The 17,386-nt window shown below is 40.7% G+C and overlaps 1 protein-coding gene across 1 annotated transcript; it reads left to right on the forward strand.

Moving 5' to 3' along the window:
* The first annotated feature begins 1,786 nt into the window (after nucleotides 1–1,786).
* LOC149822903 (indole-3-acetic acid-amido synthetase GH3.10-like) lies at nucleotides 1,787–14,422 on the forward strand. Its single transcript, XM_089980405.1, has 4 exons — nucleotides 1,787–2,094; nucleotides 3,263–3,364; nucleotides 3,506–4,320; nucleotides 13,672–14,422. Exons 1-4 carry the CDS (start codon nucleotides 1,787–1,789, stop codon nucleotides 14,208–14,210), a joined length of 1,764 nt encoding a protein of 587 aa, XP_089836531.1. The 3' UTR covers nucleotides 14,211–14,422.
* The last annotated feature ends 2,964 nt before the right edge of the window (nucleotides 14,423–17,386 follow it).

The following is a 17,386-nucleotide window of genomic DNA, read 5'->3' on the forward strand; positions in this document are numbered from 1 at the left end:
GAAAGGTTAGGCTTTCATGCTTTTCAAGTTCAAGGAAGGAGAGAGGACTCCAGGCCATGGTGAAATTGTACTTCATATGCATGGAATTTTACAAAGTCATCAACATCCTGCTGCTTTTCTCTTAAAATCATCATCACAACCATCTCCATCATCTATGATACTTGATACTATTCTTGGTGTAGTATCATAAGTGTGCATCACCACTTCCATATTTTTACTATCTCAAAATCTTATTAATTTAATGTTGCCAATATTCTGTTTCAAATCGGTAAAATCAAGGATATTGTCCAAAAGTCATTCAAAGTAAGTTTTTATCACGCCAGCTAATGAAGCATTTAAAAACCCAACTTGATAGGAAACTTAATCATAGAGTTTTAAATACTATAAAATTTGTAATGTGAGCCTATTACTAAGTGGACAGCCAAAATAAACCTGCTCATGCTTTCAATGAACACGCCTCACTCACAAATTTACGAGTTCACCAACCACCCACGCATCTGTCACATAATTTGACAAGTTGTGTATTTAAAAATGAGAGAGAGAAAACTGCAAAAGGCACGTGTTATTGGACCCCACAAAGCAAGCTGGAACGGGGTTAAAATTGGTGGACCCCAGAGTCTATTTGACACGTGTGTACGGCCAGACAGGGCATCACATAAATTTTCGTCTAATGTAATTGCACCTACCCCCACATTCACACAAAGGGCAAATTTGGAAGTGAAAAAGATGTAAAAAAAGTGATAAAAGTGGAAGATTCTTATGGATTTTTCAACCCTTCCAAACGTTGAGAGTTTTTCTAAAAGGTAAACTTTTTGATAGAAAAGAAAACATTTCTCTACTTTAAGACTTGGAAGAATGTTAGACCAAGAGAAAATTTATTTTTACACTCTTCACCACCCGTCTCACCACCACAACCCACCATCTCACCATCATCACCACCACCCTCCTCATCATCTCTCTCATTTTTTCACATTTTTCCACTGTGTTTTTCTCATGCTACACAAAACAAACGATAACTTTTTTTTGAAAAACTTTTCATATCAAAAACTTTTCTTATAAGAGTTTTTCTTTCTTCCAAATGTGTCCAAAGTGTATCCAACCATGACCTTGAAATTGTTTTTGTTTTCTCTCAGTAGCAAAAAAGCCAAAAACAGAAATTTTGGTTCCATTTAGGAAGTGGGAGGGAGGTTTCTTCTTGTGCATTCAGCATAAAGCAAGAAAAACATAAATTTCTCACTGATTGTCATATTGTAAATGATGTTGTATTCCATTACCTCGGCACATCTCGCTTGATAGAGTTTTGAGTGGACCGCACTCTCAAATATCCTAAGGTTCCGAAGTGAAGTTTTATGAGGATTGAATATAACCTACAATTGGTTATATACAATATGATCATAACTGCACTCCATAAAAACTATGCTGCCAATGGTAAAGAGTATCCCTTTGCACTGCTAAAATAAAAGACTCTTCATATATAGTGCGGTAGTTAAGCCTCAAAATGAACACTATTGATCTCACACGATGGTGTCCCCAATTGTTAGAACCATATTATTTATATTATTTGTGGTTGGTTGATGCCCACAACCCTCTTGGTTGGTGTATTTTCATGGCTCATATGTTGCGTACATCTATACTATAGGGAGAGACTGCAAAATGGATAAAAGTTTTCTGTGGTAGCGATTGTATCGTACAATCCAAGTCATTAATTACCCATGACATAATCACCAGCCCATCTATATAGAGCCCAACTAAACCTACTCTTTCAAGTCCAAGAGAAAGAAGAAGGATGGCTAACAATAGTGACGGGGAAGGAGACATCATCAAATGGTTTGAGGAAGTGACCAGGGATGCAGCAGCAGTACAAGCCCAGACCCTTGGCCAAATAATACGCCAGAATTCTGAAACGGAGTACCTGAAGAAATGGCTGGGACACCTTCACTTGTACGAGATGGATGATGATGCATTGGAGTCGGCTTTCACATCCGTGGTACCTCTCTCAAACCATGCAGACTATGAGCCTTACATCCATAGGATTGCAGATGGAGATCCCTCTCCCATCCTTATTCAAGAACGTATCACAACCCTTTCGTTAAGGTCTCTCTTTCTCTCTCTCGTGTGAAAAATAGTAGATAGTTTTATCTTCTATCCGTACTAAACACTTCATAGTTGCAGGTACTTTATGCTTAATCTAAATTGCCAGATGCGTTTATCATTGCTTGTTTTGGGTCAAATCAATTTAACTAGAAAATCAAATTTTTTTATTTAGTGCAATATGAGCAATTGGTCTTTGATTGCTCTAAAAATACATGTAATAATGAAAGGCACCTTATCTAATGCATGTTTTGTACCAAGTAAAATATATCTGTACAAGCAAATGAACATGTTCTCTGAAGCCGCATAGTATAAGAGATAAAGCCGTTGAACACCTCTCTCTCTCTCTCTCTCTCTCTCTCTCTCTCTCTCTCTCTCTATATATATATATATATATATATATATATATATATATATATATATATATATATATATATGTATATATATATATGTATGTATATACCAACCAAATATGCTTGTTGGTATGAATCAAGATTTTCATAGGTTTTTTGTAAATCTAATTCTGCAGATGCATTCAACATGGTTCATTTGCTAGGAATCAACTCTTGTATCATCGTAATAAGATCAAGAAATGTGATTTCTTTATGCTTTAATATTTATGAAAATTCCAAGTTGTTGATTTTCAACCCTTAAAAGATCATTCTTATACAACATAATTGGATGATCCAAGAGTCCATTTTTGTAAAACCAAGCGTACAGATCACATCTGTATGGTGACATTTTTTAAGAAAAAGTAAAAAATTTATTAAAATCTTGGTTCATATCACTAAACATATTTGGTTGGTAAACATATTTTAGTTACCCTATATATATATATATATATATATATATATATATATATATATATATATATATCTAAAAATTCAAATTAAGCAAGCACCTGCACACGTTCTCTTAAGCCATTCATCTGAGTCTAAGAGATAAAGCTGGTGAAGACCTCTCTCTCTCTCTCTCTCTCTCTCTCTCTCTCTCTCTCTATATATATATATATATATATATATATATATATATATATATATATATATATATATATATATATATATATATATATATATATATATATATGTGTGTGTGTGTGTGTGTGTATGTGTGTGTGTGTGTGTGTGTGTGTTTTACTTTCATTTCAGTTATATTTTGTTAATATTTGCAGCTCAGGAACAACAGAAGGGAAACCAAAGCACTTGCCCTTCACTCGTGACAGTGCTCAATCTACTGTTCACATGTTTCGGTTGGCAGCAGCATATAGGTCAAGGTTTGAGCTACAAAAAGATGGACACTGTTTTGTGCATGGGTTGTTGACTTGTTATTTTTTCTACTCTGAATGAGTTTTGCCTTATTGAATAGTGGGTTTGAAGCAACTGAGAACTTTTAGTTTTCATGTTGGTTGCTACAGTGTTTTCCCAATCAAAGCTGGTGGGAGGATTTTGGAATTCATATACAGTGGTAAACAGTCTCAAACAAAGGGAGGGCTCAAGGTGGGAACAGCAACCACTCATTACTTTGAGAGTGCAGAGTTCAAGTTAAAGCAAAAGAAAACAAAAGCATTCACATGCAGCCCTGGTGAGGTCATTTCCTGCCCAGATCACGAGCAATCCACATATTGTCATCTCCTTCTAGGCCTGCTCTTCTCAAAAAAGGTAGAGTTCGTCACATCCACTTTTGCTTACAGCATAGTTGAGGCATTCAAGGAATTTGAGCACTTGTGGGCAGAAATATGTGGTGATATAAGGGAAGGTGGCCTGAGCCCAAGAATCACATCACCTATCACCAGAAAAGCAGTCCTGGAGTTGATCTCACCAGACCCACATCTGGCTTCAAGTATAGAGATGAAGTGCATGAAGTTGAAAGGTTGGTATGGGGTGATTCCCCAGCTTTGGCCCAATGCTATGTATGTGTACTCCATCATGACAGGGTCCATGCTCCCTTACTTGAAAAAGCTGAGGCACTATGCTGGTCACCTACCTCTGGTTGGTGCTGACTATGGGGCCACAGAGTGCTGGGTTGGTGTCAATATAGAACCTGCCGTTCCTCCCGAGTTTCTCTCCTTCACAGTAATCCCCACATTTGCTTACTTTGAATTCCTGCATCTCCATCACCACAAGGGTCAGACTGCTGCTGCAGGGGATGAATTCACTGAAGCTCAGCCAGTAAGGCTATCCCAAGTAGAGGTTGGGGAAGAATATGAAGTTGTGGTCACCACTTTTACAGGTAGGAAGGATTTGACACTTACGGGGACGTTCTGTTGGACCATTCAGAATCGCTTTCTCAGGCCCTGAGAAAGCCATTCTAATAGCCTGAAATCTCATGTTCAACCGAACAAATGAGATTTCAGGCAACTCGTGATTTCGAATCATTCTGATTCTAAATTCAGTAAAGTTGAGGCACCCGAACGTACCCTTAGAAACTAGTAGAAAGTAATGTTGCATTAAAAGCGTAGTGTGCTGCTGCACCTGCCCACCCGTGACAGGAGGGGACACACTTTCAGTGTGCTGCTGCACCTGAACACCCTTCATTGCTTGGGCCCTACTCTTTTTTTTACATCTTGAAGAGGATTTTGTTTCATGCTCTTTCTTTCCTATGAGAGAGGCCTTCTTTCTAGGAACCAAGGTCTTTTTTACAAGGAGGGTGAAACAAACGTTTTCTCAAAAGATGTGGAATCCACGTAATAAATGCAAAAAGTTATTTTTTCTATCAAAACGGGTTCACACCTCTTCTTATTGGAAAACTCTTTTCCTCCTCAGCATACTTTTCATGAGAAAGTGATATATATGCTATATATATATATAGGGTAAATATTGGCTATCAGTGAAGGTAAATAACTAATAAGTAGAAATCACTTTTTTTCTTCAAAAATTTTTAATTTTTTGTAAATCAAATGTTACAGATGTGATCTACATAGTTTGTTTAGTAGGAAACTTGCTTTGAATCATATGATTTTGACAAGTAATTAAGTTTGTAAAGAGATATAAAAATCAATAGCTCACAATGTGCAAAAATTTCAAAACTGAAAAGATCACATTTTTACATCAGAAAAGCAAATTCCAAGGCTTGATCCTTAGCAAACAAACCATGTTGAATAATCTATGTTGTTAGATTGAGTCAACTTATTAGTTATTTATTTCATTAGTAGTAAATATTTTCTCATACATTTATATTGTATATATAGAGAGAGAGAGTCACTAGAATATGAGAACTGGACTAATGATAACTAATGTGTAAACCATGATTTTCATGATTTTTTGTTCTTTTCCTCTGAATCTAACCAAAGGGATGTGATCTACATGCTTGGTTTTATAAGAACCTGCTCTTGAATCATTTGATTTTGATGCATAAACTAGATTTTTTTGAGGCTTTAAAATCAATGGTTCATAATCTTCATAATTATTGAAGCATTCAAAAATTGCATTTTATCATCGAAAATACATGATCTAATAGTTGATTCCTAACATTCACCATGCCAAGCACATTAACATGGTTGGATTTGAAAAAAAGTGTTGAAAATGTCCATATTTTAGTTCCCATATTCTAGTTCTCACATGTATATATATATAGGGTAACTGGAATATGTAAACTAGCAAAACATGTAAAATGGTGTGCACTGAGATTTTTTATAGTTTTTTTTTTTTTTTTTTGCAAATCAACGTATCAAAATTTTTGTAAATATTCATGCATACAAAATCACATTTCTTGATCTGGTTATGATGATCCAATAGTCAATTCCAAGCAAGTGGACCATGCATAATGCATCTCGAGGGTTAGATTTGCAAAAAAAAATTTATAAAAATCTGGGTTCATACTAGTTTACATTATTTGCTGGTTTACATATTCCAGTTTTCCTATATATATGTGCCTAAGCACTTGTGGTTAAGTACAGCTCTATGCATGAGTTCAAGATGTCATGTAGGTGATGAATCTTGTATCCTTTAGTTGTCACAATGGGATCAGGATGTAGAAGTGAAGACTATTATCCAAAAAATTGGATAAGTTGGGACATTTAATTGTGCTTTACTATGGTATGTTTATGCTTTCCCCAGCAATATAGATAACCTTAGGATCAGATTGGTCATTCTAAAGTGTTCAGTTTCAGTGAATGTTTTGAGCTAGTTTGGTCGATAGTTCGTACCTATGACAGACTAGCGTTGTGGTGAATGTGAGGGTTGGACTGGTAAAGTTGATACTATCTGTCTTGGGATCAAATCCCATCAAAAGGAAAGCCTGATTCATAGGACTTGCTGGAATAAGTATATGTTGGTTAAGATCGTGCGCAATAAAATAGGAGTCAGTTTTCTCCTTTAAGTTCATGTTCCTAACTGCACATGTAGTGCAAAGTGTTTTGCAGCATCTTAGGAGGGAGTTAACTCCACGAAGTGTGCGTGGGAAGCTAACTTAGTTAGCAAGTTAAAAAATTAGTGGTGGTAGTTTCTTTGCTTTCTTTTTGGAACCACTCCCTTACATGGGATCGGGGGTTATTTTTCGGTTTTTGTTTTTTCATCTTTAAAATCTCATGTTGATCAATAGTGAAGTGAAGAGCGAAGCAAGTTTTTGCAAGTGCAGCGTGCGATTTGTTTTTGCACATCATCTTCCTTTGCTCCATTACCTTCATTTGATCCATCATCTGGTATCAGAGCCAGGTTGCTGAATGCCCAAGTACCCCCGATTCAATCTAATGATGACAGTCACCGGAGGAGAAGGCTCTCTTGACAGCAGCGACAGGAATACAGTCCGGTATGTATATCCGCAGCTTACTTTGACGAACTATACCTCCTGGAAAATTCGTGTTCAAGCAATGATGGAGGATCAAGAAGTCTGGGAGGCAATCGAGCCCGCTGCCGGGGCGACCGTCGATGTCAAGAAAGACAAGAGGGCTAAATTGCACCTTATTCAGTGCTTACCGGAAGATCTTTTGCTGCAGATGGCAAATAAAGCCATGGCAAAAGAGATGTGGAACTGCCTCAAGACAAGGTTCATTGGCGCCGATCGTGTTAGAGATGCACGATTACAGACGTTGAAGAGTGAATTCAATGGTCTTCGCATGAAGGAGGACGAATCTGTGGATCAATACGCTGGTAAACTGTCTACCATGGCAGTAAAATTCAGTAGCTTGGGCGGGTCTCTGGATGACGCCGCACTTGTAAGGAAACTCTTCGATACTGTCCCTGAACGGTTCATTACCGTCATCGCAGGCATCGAACAGTTCTATGACCTTTCCACTCTTGTCTTTGAGGAAGCAGTGGGCCGACTCAAGGCCTTCGAGGAACGAACGCATCGTTCCACAATTGGGGCAACCGGACATGGGCAAGTTCTCTACACTCAGGTGGAGTGGGAGGCACGCCCGAAGAAGGCAGGTGGTGATAGCTCTGGTAAGGGGAAACTACTAGAAGCGGCCTCGCGAGGAAGAGGCCGTGGCCGTGGGCGTAGCACGGGTCGAGGGCGCGGGGGGCGCTCAGGCGGCCGTTGGAATGCAACGGGGAAGGAAGCCATAGGAGGTGGCTTACGAGATTACAGCAACATTCAATGCTTTAATTGCCGTAACTTTGGACACTTCGCCAACAAGTGCAAAGAGCCGAGGAAGGAAGAAGAAGCACACCATGCCTGCACGGATACGCTAGAGCAGCCACTTCTGCTCGCGATGTCAGAGGAGCTGACGTCGCTCGAGGAGTGGGAAGAGAAGGAGACCTTGTTGCTAGTAGAGGAAAACGTTTTTTCTAAACTATACCCGGCGAAAAAAAACATGATGTCCAAGAGCACATGGTATCTTGACAATGGGGCAAGCAACCATATGTCTGGCGATCGTGAGAAATTCCAAGAGATGGATGAAACAATCACCGGCAAAGTAAAATTCGCTGACGGGTCCACTGTGCAGATTTTGGGAAAGGGCTCAATCTTGTTTGAATGTAAGAATGGAGCACAGTGGGCTCTCAACGACGTCTACTATATTCCAAGGTTGTGCAGCAATCTCATAAGCCTTGGACAAATGACCGAGATAGGGTACCAAGTAGTCTTGGATGAAGGCAAACTGGAGATGTTAGAAAAGGCAACGGGGCAGTTGCTCATGAGAGTGCCTCGATCCTCAAATCGACTATACCATATTGAATTGACAAAAGCAAGTCCAGTTTGCTTGCTCACAAAGATGAAAGATTCAGCATGGCTATGGCATGGTCGCCTCGGTCATGTCAATTTCAATGCCTTGAAATTTCTCGTTGACAAAAACATGGTAGTAGGAGTCCCACCGATCAAGCATCCGAATCAACTATGCCACGGATGCTTTGTGGGAAAGCAAACACGAGGAGCATTCCCGCAAAAGACGCTACACCGAGACAAGGAGTGGCTGGAGCTAGTTCATGTCGATCTATGTGGGCCAATCACTCCACCCACAAGTGGAGGAAATAAGTACTTTATGTTACTCATTGATGATTATTCAAGATGGACGCAAGTGTGTTTTATGAAAAACAAGGACCAAGCATGTGTGGAGTTTGTAAAATTCAAAGCTTTGGTTGAAACACGTTGTGGACAACGTATCAAAACACTGCGGTCTGATCGCGGCGACGAATTTCTGAGTAAGGCGTTTGCAGAAGTATGCGAGGAAGCAGGTATACTGCGACAACTCACGGCACCTTACACTCCACAACAAAACGGCGTTGTGGAGCGCAAAAACAGGACCGTGGTTGGGATGGCACGATCCATGTTAAAGAGCATGAATGTTCCCGGCAAACTTTGGGGAGAAGCAGTCAGGCATGCGGTTTATCTCCTAAACCGTTTACCAACAAAGGCGATGGGGGAGAGAACCCCATTTGAAGCATGGACCGGGAAGAAACCACACTTGGGACACTTGCGAGTGTTCGGCTGTCTAGCACATGCGAAAGTGGTGACTTCACACTTGACAAAGCTCGACGATAGGAGCCAACAGTTGGTTTATCTCAGCGTTGAAGATGGATGCAAAGCGCATCGCCTACTCGATCCTCGCCAAGGCAAAATAATTATTAGCCGCGATGTGCTGTTTGAAGAAAACATGAAATGGCAATGGGATGATGGCACAAGTCTATGGGAGTCGGTCGAGTTCCATGAAGAAAGGGGAGATGGAGCCGCGTGGAGCGTTAGAGGCGAAATGGAGGTTGTTGGTTTTGATTCGGCAGCGCCTGTGACTGTTGGCAGCTGGAATACAACACTTCAGCAGGAAGCGGTATCTTCAGATTCATCCGAATCTGACTCGATCGAAGCCACGACTCCAGTTCATGGCTTGGGGGTTCCCACGCTTGAATCTCCAGGTGCTCAACTTGATGCCACCATTGATCCAGACCAACCACAAAGATATCGCAGCCTTAGTGATATCTATGATTCAACAGCACCAATGGAATCTGAAAATCTTGAGGAGCTACTTCTCACGTTTGCTGAAGAACCATCAAATTTCGCGGAAGCAAGACAAGAAGAGTGGTGGAACAAGGCGATGTTGGAGGAGATGGATTCCATCATCAAAAACAACACATGGGAGATGGTGGATTTACCGGTGGGACATCGCCCAATTGGTCTCAAGTGGGTTTTCAAGGTAAAGCGAGATGAACGGGGCACGATAGTCAAGCACAAGGCCCGACTAGTTGCAAAAGGATATGTTCAAAAACAAGGCATTGATTTTGAAGAAGTATTTGCACCCGTAGCCCGTCTTGAGTCCGTAAGACTCTTGGTAGCAATAGCAGCACACGAGGGATGGTCTTTGCATCACATGGATGTGAAGTCCGCTTTCCTCAATGGCGAACTAAACGAAGAAGTATATGTGGTGCAACCTCCCGGTTTCATCATCGCTGGACAAGAACACAAAGTACTTCGATTAAGAAAGACGTTGTATGGATTGCGGCAAGCTCCAAGAGCATGGAACACCAAGCTGGACGCGAGTTTGGTATCCCTAGGCTTCAAAAGGAGTACAGTCGAATACGGCTTGTATACTCGTGGATCCGGTGAAAGAATGTCGTTGGTAGGAGTCTATGTCGACGATCTTATTATCACGGGAGCGGATAGAGAGGGGATCGAAAAATTCAAGTTCGAGATGAAGAGCTTGTTCAACATGAGCGATCTAGGCCTTCTATCTTATTACCTCGGCATTGAGGTAATCCAAGGTGAGGACGGCATTGGATTAAGACAATCTGCTTATGCAAAAAGATTACTAGAAAAAAGTGGTATGGCAGAATGCAATCCATGCCAAGTACCCATGGAAAATCGTCTTAAGCTGTTGAAGGATACTACCACGCCACTCATAGATGCCACCAAATACCGAAGCATAGTTGGATGTCTTCGCTACTTGACACATACTCGCCCCGACTTGGCTTTCTCTGTCGGGTATGTAAGCCGATTTATGCAGGAACCTCACGAGGAACATCTTGCTGCAGTGAAACGCATCCTTCGTTACATCGCGGGGACGTGTTTCCTTGGATGCTTTTATAAGAGAAAGAAGAAAGAAGGTCAAGCTATTCTAACCGGGTATAGTGACAGCGATTTGGCAGGTGATGTGGGAGATCGAAAAAGCACTACGGGGGTGCTGTTTTTCCTTGGAGGTGCTCCTGTCACTTGGTAAAGTAAAAAACAGAGAGTAGTAGCTCTCTCTTCTTGTGAGGCAGAATACATTGCAGCTACATCAGCAGTGTGTCAAGGGGTGTGGTTAGCTCGTCTTCACGCAAATTTAGTTGGAAAAGAGCCCCACACAGTTATGCTTAAAATTGACAACAAGTCCGCGATTGCCTTGTGCAAGAATCCGGTATTTCACGATAGGAGTAAGCATATTGATACAAGGTATCACTTCATCCGTGAATGTATTGAGGATGGCAAGATAGCAGTGGAGTTCGTGGCAACAGAAAACCAACTAGCAGACATCCTGACCAAAGCACTTGGTCGAGCCAAATTTTTGGAACTTCGAGATAGGATTGGGATGATCGAGATCAGGCACACGCACGAGCTTAGGGGGTGATTGTTGGTTAAGATCGTGCGCAATAAAATAGGAGTCAGTTTTCTCCTTTAAGTTCATGTTCCTAACTGCACATGTAGTGCAAAGTGTTTTGCAACATCTTAGGAGAGAGTTAACTCCACGAAGTGTGTGTGGGAAGCTAACTTAGTTAACAAGTTAAAAAATTAGTGGTGGTAGTTTCTTTGCTTTCTTTTTGGAACCACTCCCTTACATGGGATCGTGGGTTATTTTTCGGTTTTTGTTTTTTCATCTTTAAAATCTCATGTTGATCAATAGTGAAGTGAAGAGCGAAGCAAGTTTTTGCAAGTGCAGCCTGCGATTTGTTTTTGCACATCATCTTCCTCTGCTCCATTACCTTCATTTGATCCAACAGTATCACGTGAACAGTGAGTGTTGTGGGCCATTGTCAAGAATCCAACTAAAATGCATGTTCTTTCTTTTCTCTGTGACCCTAATCTATCAACATTAAACTAGGCGGGCCTACCAGAGAAAAAGGAGATGCATACCATCTACTCATTGTTCACGTAATGTGCAGCTGCGCTGCATCATGAACAGCCCACACAGCCACCCATCTTGGCATATTTTTGAGATGGGCATGATCTCAATCTCGAGAAATATTGAGATAGGTGGCTGGCAGTGGCTCTGCATATGCAGGGTCTGCCCTCATTAATTAATCCTTGATAGTACTGAGAGTGGAAGATCTATGTGGGACCCTCAGTTTGATTGATAGACAGACAGGATGAGTGGGCCATACCATCATTGGTTCATATCCTACCTTCATAGAATCCATGAACTGGTGAGGGTTAGTTATAAAAGACAACAACAGCTGATGGACAGCTGACCAGACTGTTGATTAGGCCGGTCGAAAGCCCAGTTTTGGCCAGCCTGGTGACAAAGGTGCTGTTCACCGTGGGCTTATTTGGCTTTAGTGGATATATATATATATATATATGAGAAACTGAAACATGTAAACTGACAAAATATGTAAACTTGTATGAATAGATATTTTCTGTAGTTTCTTTTGTAAATCTAACCTATGCATTTGGTGTGATCTATTTTCTTAGAATCGGATCAAGAAATGTGATTTTTTATAATTGCATATTTACAAAAAAATTGAGCCATTAATTTTCAAGCCTTAAAAGATCTTTTTTACACATAGTAATCAGATGATCCAAGAGTCTTTATCAATAAAACCGTGCATCTAGATTTCAATTGTATGGTTAAATTTTAGAAAAAAAAAACTATAAAAATCTCGATTCATACCCGTTTACATATTCTAATTTTCCATATATATATATATATATATATATATATACATATATATATATATATAATGAGTGATAGGTGCTTAATCCGTAGCTACCTAACAAAAATGCACTCGCATTGAGTGTTCATCGTGCCCAACACTTTTTTTCACAAAAAAGGGCTTTAGTGTTGCTTCAAAACGCCGCTAAAGCTCTTTTATTTAATACCGGGTGTATCTCCGCAGGCTTTTAACGGCATTTTGAAGCACCACTAAAGGTCCTAGCAAAACTATGACGTTTAGTGGCGCTTCAAAATCACCGTTAAAAGTTTTTTGTGTGTGTGTGTTTTTTATGCATTTTTACGTGTTGACCTTGATCATGCACGCTGGGATGATGGCTGGTCAGCACGTGTGTGTTTTCTTTAGGCAGCTATGAATTAAGCAGCTACTATTTTTCCGATATATATAGTCCAAGCTTGGGCCTAATTTATAAGCCCAAGTCTGGCCCTGGCGGGCTGGGTTGGGCTGCCTCACAGAGTGCCCAACCCATTGCCCACCACCCATGCCTGGGCCCTATCTTGACATTAATTAAATTTGATCTACCTAGAGTGCTAAAAACAGAACAAAACCCTAATTATATCAAGTGATCATATAAAGAGCTCAGATCAGATGCAATCACATGGCACAAAATTTGTGCATTAAGCACCTGATTGCCCTCCATCAAGCCTTGGGCCCCACAACTGACAGGCCTGTCCCCAAGATGGAGGGTGATCAGGTGCTTAATACACAAATATTTGTGCAATCATATTGCACCTGATCTTTTCACCCATATAAAGGCATCAGAGAATACGTTGCATTTTCATCAATTTCCGGAAGTATCATCAACTGGTTGGTTCCTTTGGTTTATGCTACTGTACAAATTGGTATACAAATTCCTTCTTGGTTGTCTGAAAATTGTTAAATTTACAAAAAGCTTTCTAACTAATGAGTTGTTTATTGAAAACGGCACAGCATTTAGGTTATGTACATTCACAGCTCAGTGTTTTTAACAGATAAATTACTATTTGATCCCCAACTTTATGTTTGAGAGAATTCCCTCGGCAGAAGATTTGCTTCCTGGGTCCATATGTGCAGATTTTTAACCTTTAATTATACACATCCCAACATGGGATGGCTTGATTTACAGATTTACCTAATCGTCACCTTATCAACACTATATAATAAATGCGTCTGGATTTGTACACATGAATCAGTATATCAGCGGCTTGACATCTATATCAATGTGTCACCTCATATATACATATATACATAGTAAAGAGTTATCTGTTTTCTCTCTTTTCTTTTTGGGTGCTCTGCCCTCTCTCAGGGCTCTACAGGTACAGGCTAGGGGACGTGGTCCAGGTATCAGGCTTCCACAATGGATCTCCAAAGCTAAGGTTTGTCTGCCGAAGGAAGCTCACTCTCACAATCAACATAGACAAGAACACAGAGATGGACCTCCAGCTGGTTGTTGCAGCAGGGTGCCAGCTACTCAGTGAGTCCGGCGTTGAGCTCGTCGACTTCACCGGCACGGTTGACCTCTCGACGTTGCCAGGACACTACATCATCTACTGGGAGCTCAGCAAAATTCCTGCAGACACAGGGCTCTTGGCTGCGTGCTGCAAGAGGATGGACGAGTCCTTTGTGGATCTTGGCTATGTCATATCCAGGAGGGTACATTCTATAGGACCCCTTGAATTGTGCATTGTGAAGAAGGGCACGTTTAGGAAGTTCCTTGACCATTTTGTGAAAGGTGGTGCATCACTGGGCCAATTCAAGACTCCTAGGTGCACCTACAATGAAGTGCTTGTTCAGATCCTTGAGAGTTGCACCATTGAGAGGTTTTGTAGCACGGCTTACTGTTGAAATGAACATGGCAGTCTTCACCTTTTTTTTGCTGTTTGTTGTTAGTCTAGTGCTGCCAATTGGGTCTCTAAGCCCTGTTTGGATTGTATTTCTGAGAAAAGCAACTTCCCGCAATAAGTATCTGCAAGAACACACCTTTTCCCTTAATTTAGCTTAGTACTTGGTAGAAAACATGTATGAGATTAGGTATTTTTCATGGTCAGATGTGTTTTTTCAGCTAGTGAATATATCAACGGCTGATGTTGCACTAAACTTGACAATAAACTATCCATGGTGCACAAGTTTCTTTGTTTGATGAATTGTTTTGCATGTCAATTGACAATGTTTGGTGCCCCTGTGCGATGCTGCAGCCAAGAGACAATGTTTGTATGTTTCATTCTCAAAATATATCTTCTCTTGATTCAAACTCATCTATGTGCTCACGAGTAGTAGAGTTTAAGTGATCTGATTGGTTTGTAGCAAAAATTGCAAAATATAGATGAAGTTATGAATCCATCGTCACAGAAACAACTTGTCCACACTGTATAATGTGTTTTCTTTTGCCAGTTCAAAATTTTGAAAGCTCAAACTTTCAACAGATGTCCTAAGAGCTGACTATAGGTAGGCCAGAAGACCAAAAAAAAAAACTTGTGACTGTGAGTGAGCATCTGTTGTGCTGACATAAATGGCAACGGTTATAGAAAGAGTAGATGATCACTCACAACAGCTTTGGAATATGATCAACTGTCGCTCTTTGAATTAAACTATGCACACTTTACTGATCTTTCCTTTGTCATCAATCTCTCAAATTTTCTATGCAATTATATGGCCGTTTATTAGCTCAACGTCTAGTGAAGTTGCATAACAGTACTCGAAATGGAGCTCCTAGCATTCAATCAAAATCACAAATTTGAGTGCCTGACCCTCCTGATTGGTGAGCCACATACACTTGGATGGTATCACTTGGAGAAACCATCCCAGGCGAAGAGACCTAGCCACGCTGGCTCAGCCTGCTGTACTTACTATCTCTGTCCATGTCGGCCTAAAACTCTGAGGGCTTACCCCTCGACCCCAGGGAGTCACCAACAGCTTTGTCTTACCCAAGAGGTGACACCCATGGGATTTGAACCTAGACTGCCTGTCAAACTGTCTAGGTCCCATCCCACTACCCCAAACCCCTTGTTCTACATGACACGAGTTTGTTATGACCTTGTCCACCAACTTTTTTCACTGATTCCTCTTTGGAGAAAATCTTAAGATGAAAGCTCTTATGGTAAGTACACTACCTTATGTGGCTTAAGATGAGTAGGAAGCCTTGCATCATTGCCTTTAACGTGTTTCTATGCTTTCTAAAGTCACTTGATCATTTTGATGCCCAACCACTAAATAGGGAACTTATGGGATCAATCAAGAGACTTGAGGAAAAATGGTTTCGACAACCTTAAAAAGTTATGGCTTTTATTGAAGATGCATTATCTTTGTATAAATGTGTTGTCATCACCATGTTATTGTAGACTCTTATGTAGATCAATTTCTTTATTATGAAAAAAAAATGTTGTATATGATCAATTTTATGCCATAATATCAACTCTGTGAATCACAAATTACTCACCTATAAACTACATTTAGTCGCCTCTCTCTCTCTCATCTCTCTCTCTCTCTTTCCAAATGGGTGTCAGAGCTCCTTACCAATGCACAAGCCATGGTGTCCATTAACGGGGTAAAGGGTGAGCAGTTTTCATTGCGGCGCAGCCTACTACAGTGATGTCTGTTATCTCCGCTTTTGTTTAATACAGTGGCAGAAGGACTTGCGATGGTTCTTAAATGCACGCAAATAAGGGGTTTCGTACCATCATTAGATATCCAAGGTTTTTTTGGGCATATTATACAATATGCAGACGATATGCTAGTCTTTGGAAGGGCTTCACTGCAGCAAATGCTTCGCGCAAGGCTTATTCTCATGTTTTTTGTAGCTTTGTCCGGACTGAGGCTCAATAAAAATAAGTGTTTGATCACACTTCTGAATGGCGATTCGACCAGTCAAAACGTGACAGAAAAAATTTTCAATTGTGCTTTAGGGCCATTGTCGATCAAGTACTTGGGGCTCCTCATACAAGTCAAACCAACCTCTAAAACATCATGGCACCGGTTGTTGACAAGGTGTGTCTTAAGCTCCAGTCTTGGCGTGCCAGATATTTGTCTCTTGCAGTCAGGATTACTTTGATCAAGCATGTTTTGTCAGCGATTCTGAAATTCTTTATATCAGTTTGTGTCATGCCAGTCAACGTTGAGCAACAGCTTAAGCGCGTCGTGTCAAGTTTTTTGTGGTGTGGTATAAATAGACCTTATAAGAGGCACTTGGTGGGATGGGACTCCATCGTTATGCCAAGGACTATGGCTGGCTTAAAATTTTTTGCTTTGCGTAAAAGGAGTGTGGCATTGACTGTGAAGCAGTGTTGGTTGGCTCATACTTCACAGGATGCATGTGCAAACTTCTTCCGACTGAAATATGGTCTAATCGATTTGCTTGTTGTTCGTCGGGGGGCTCATGGACCATACACATTGCATTTGAGGAAAATGTGGTTTAGAGCATTGCGTTTGTTTCTTGACAGGAATTTAGACGTGGGGGTAGACAGATCTTGACTTCAAAGGGCAGTCTCAAATGCGAGAGTTTTCCAAGTCCACAAAGTCTATCGTTCTCTTTTACCTCCAGGTCCATGTTGGATCCCCAAAAATGCTTTATGGGCAAAAGGACCATCTTCGAGGACCAAGGTATTGGCTTGGTTGATTCTTAATGACCGGAAACAAACCCATAACAATATCAAGAGGATGGGGTTTCAGTTTCTCAGTTGGTGTGTGCTTTGTCGATAGGCTGAAGAAACCACACGTCTTTTTTGGTCGTGTGAAGTGTTTCGAGAACTGTTTTCTATGACTTGGAGGGCTCCATCAGTTGTTGTGTGGGAGGGCTGTTTTGCGTTAGATCTTATCCTCAACCCTGCTATAATTAGACGCGAAAAGAAGTGGAGGACTATTTGGAGAGTTTGGTTATTTACAATGTGGTGGTTCGTATGGTTGGCCAGAAATGATGCTACTTTTCGGGATGTCCCGTTCAACCTTAACCATTTGACTCATAGGGTTTGGCTGATGTGTATGCTATCTTACGCATATATCTCAAAGACCTACCTCTGCCTCCAACC

Source organism: Nuphar pumila, chromosome 11, assembly GCF_984573655.1.
Source record: "Nuphar pumila chromosome 11, dmNupPumi1.hap1.1, whole genome shotgun sequence".
Lineage (NCBI taxonomy): Eukaryota > Viridiplantae > Streptophyta > Magnoliopsida > Nymphaeales > Nymphaeaceae > Nuphar > Nuphar pumila.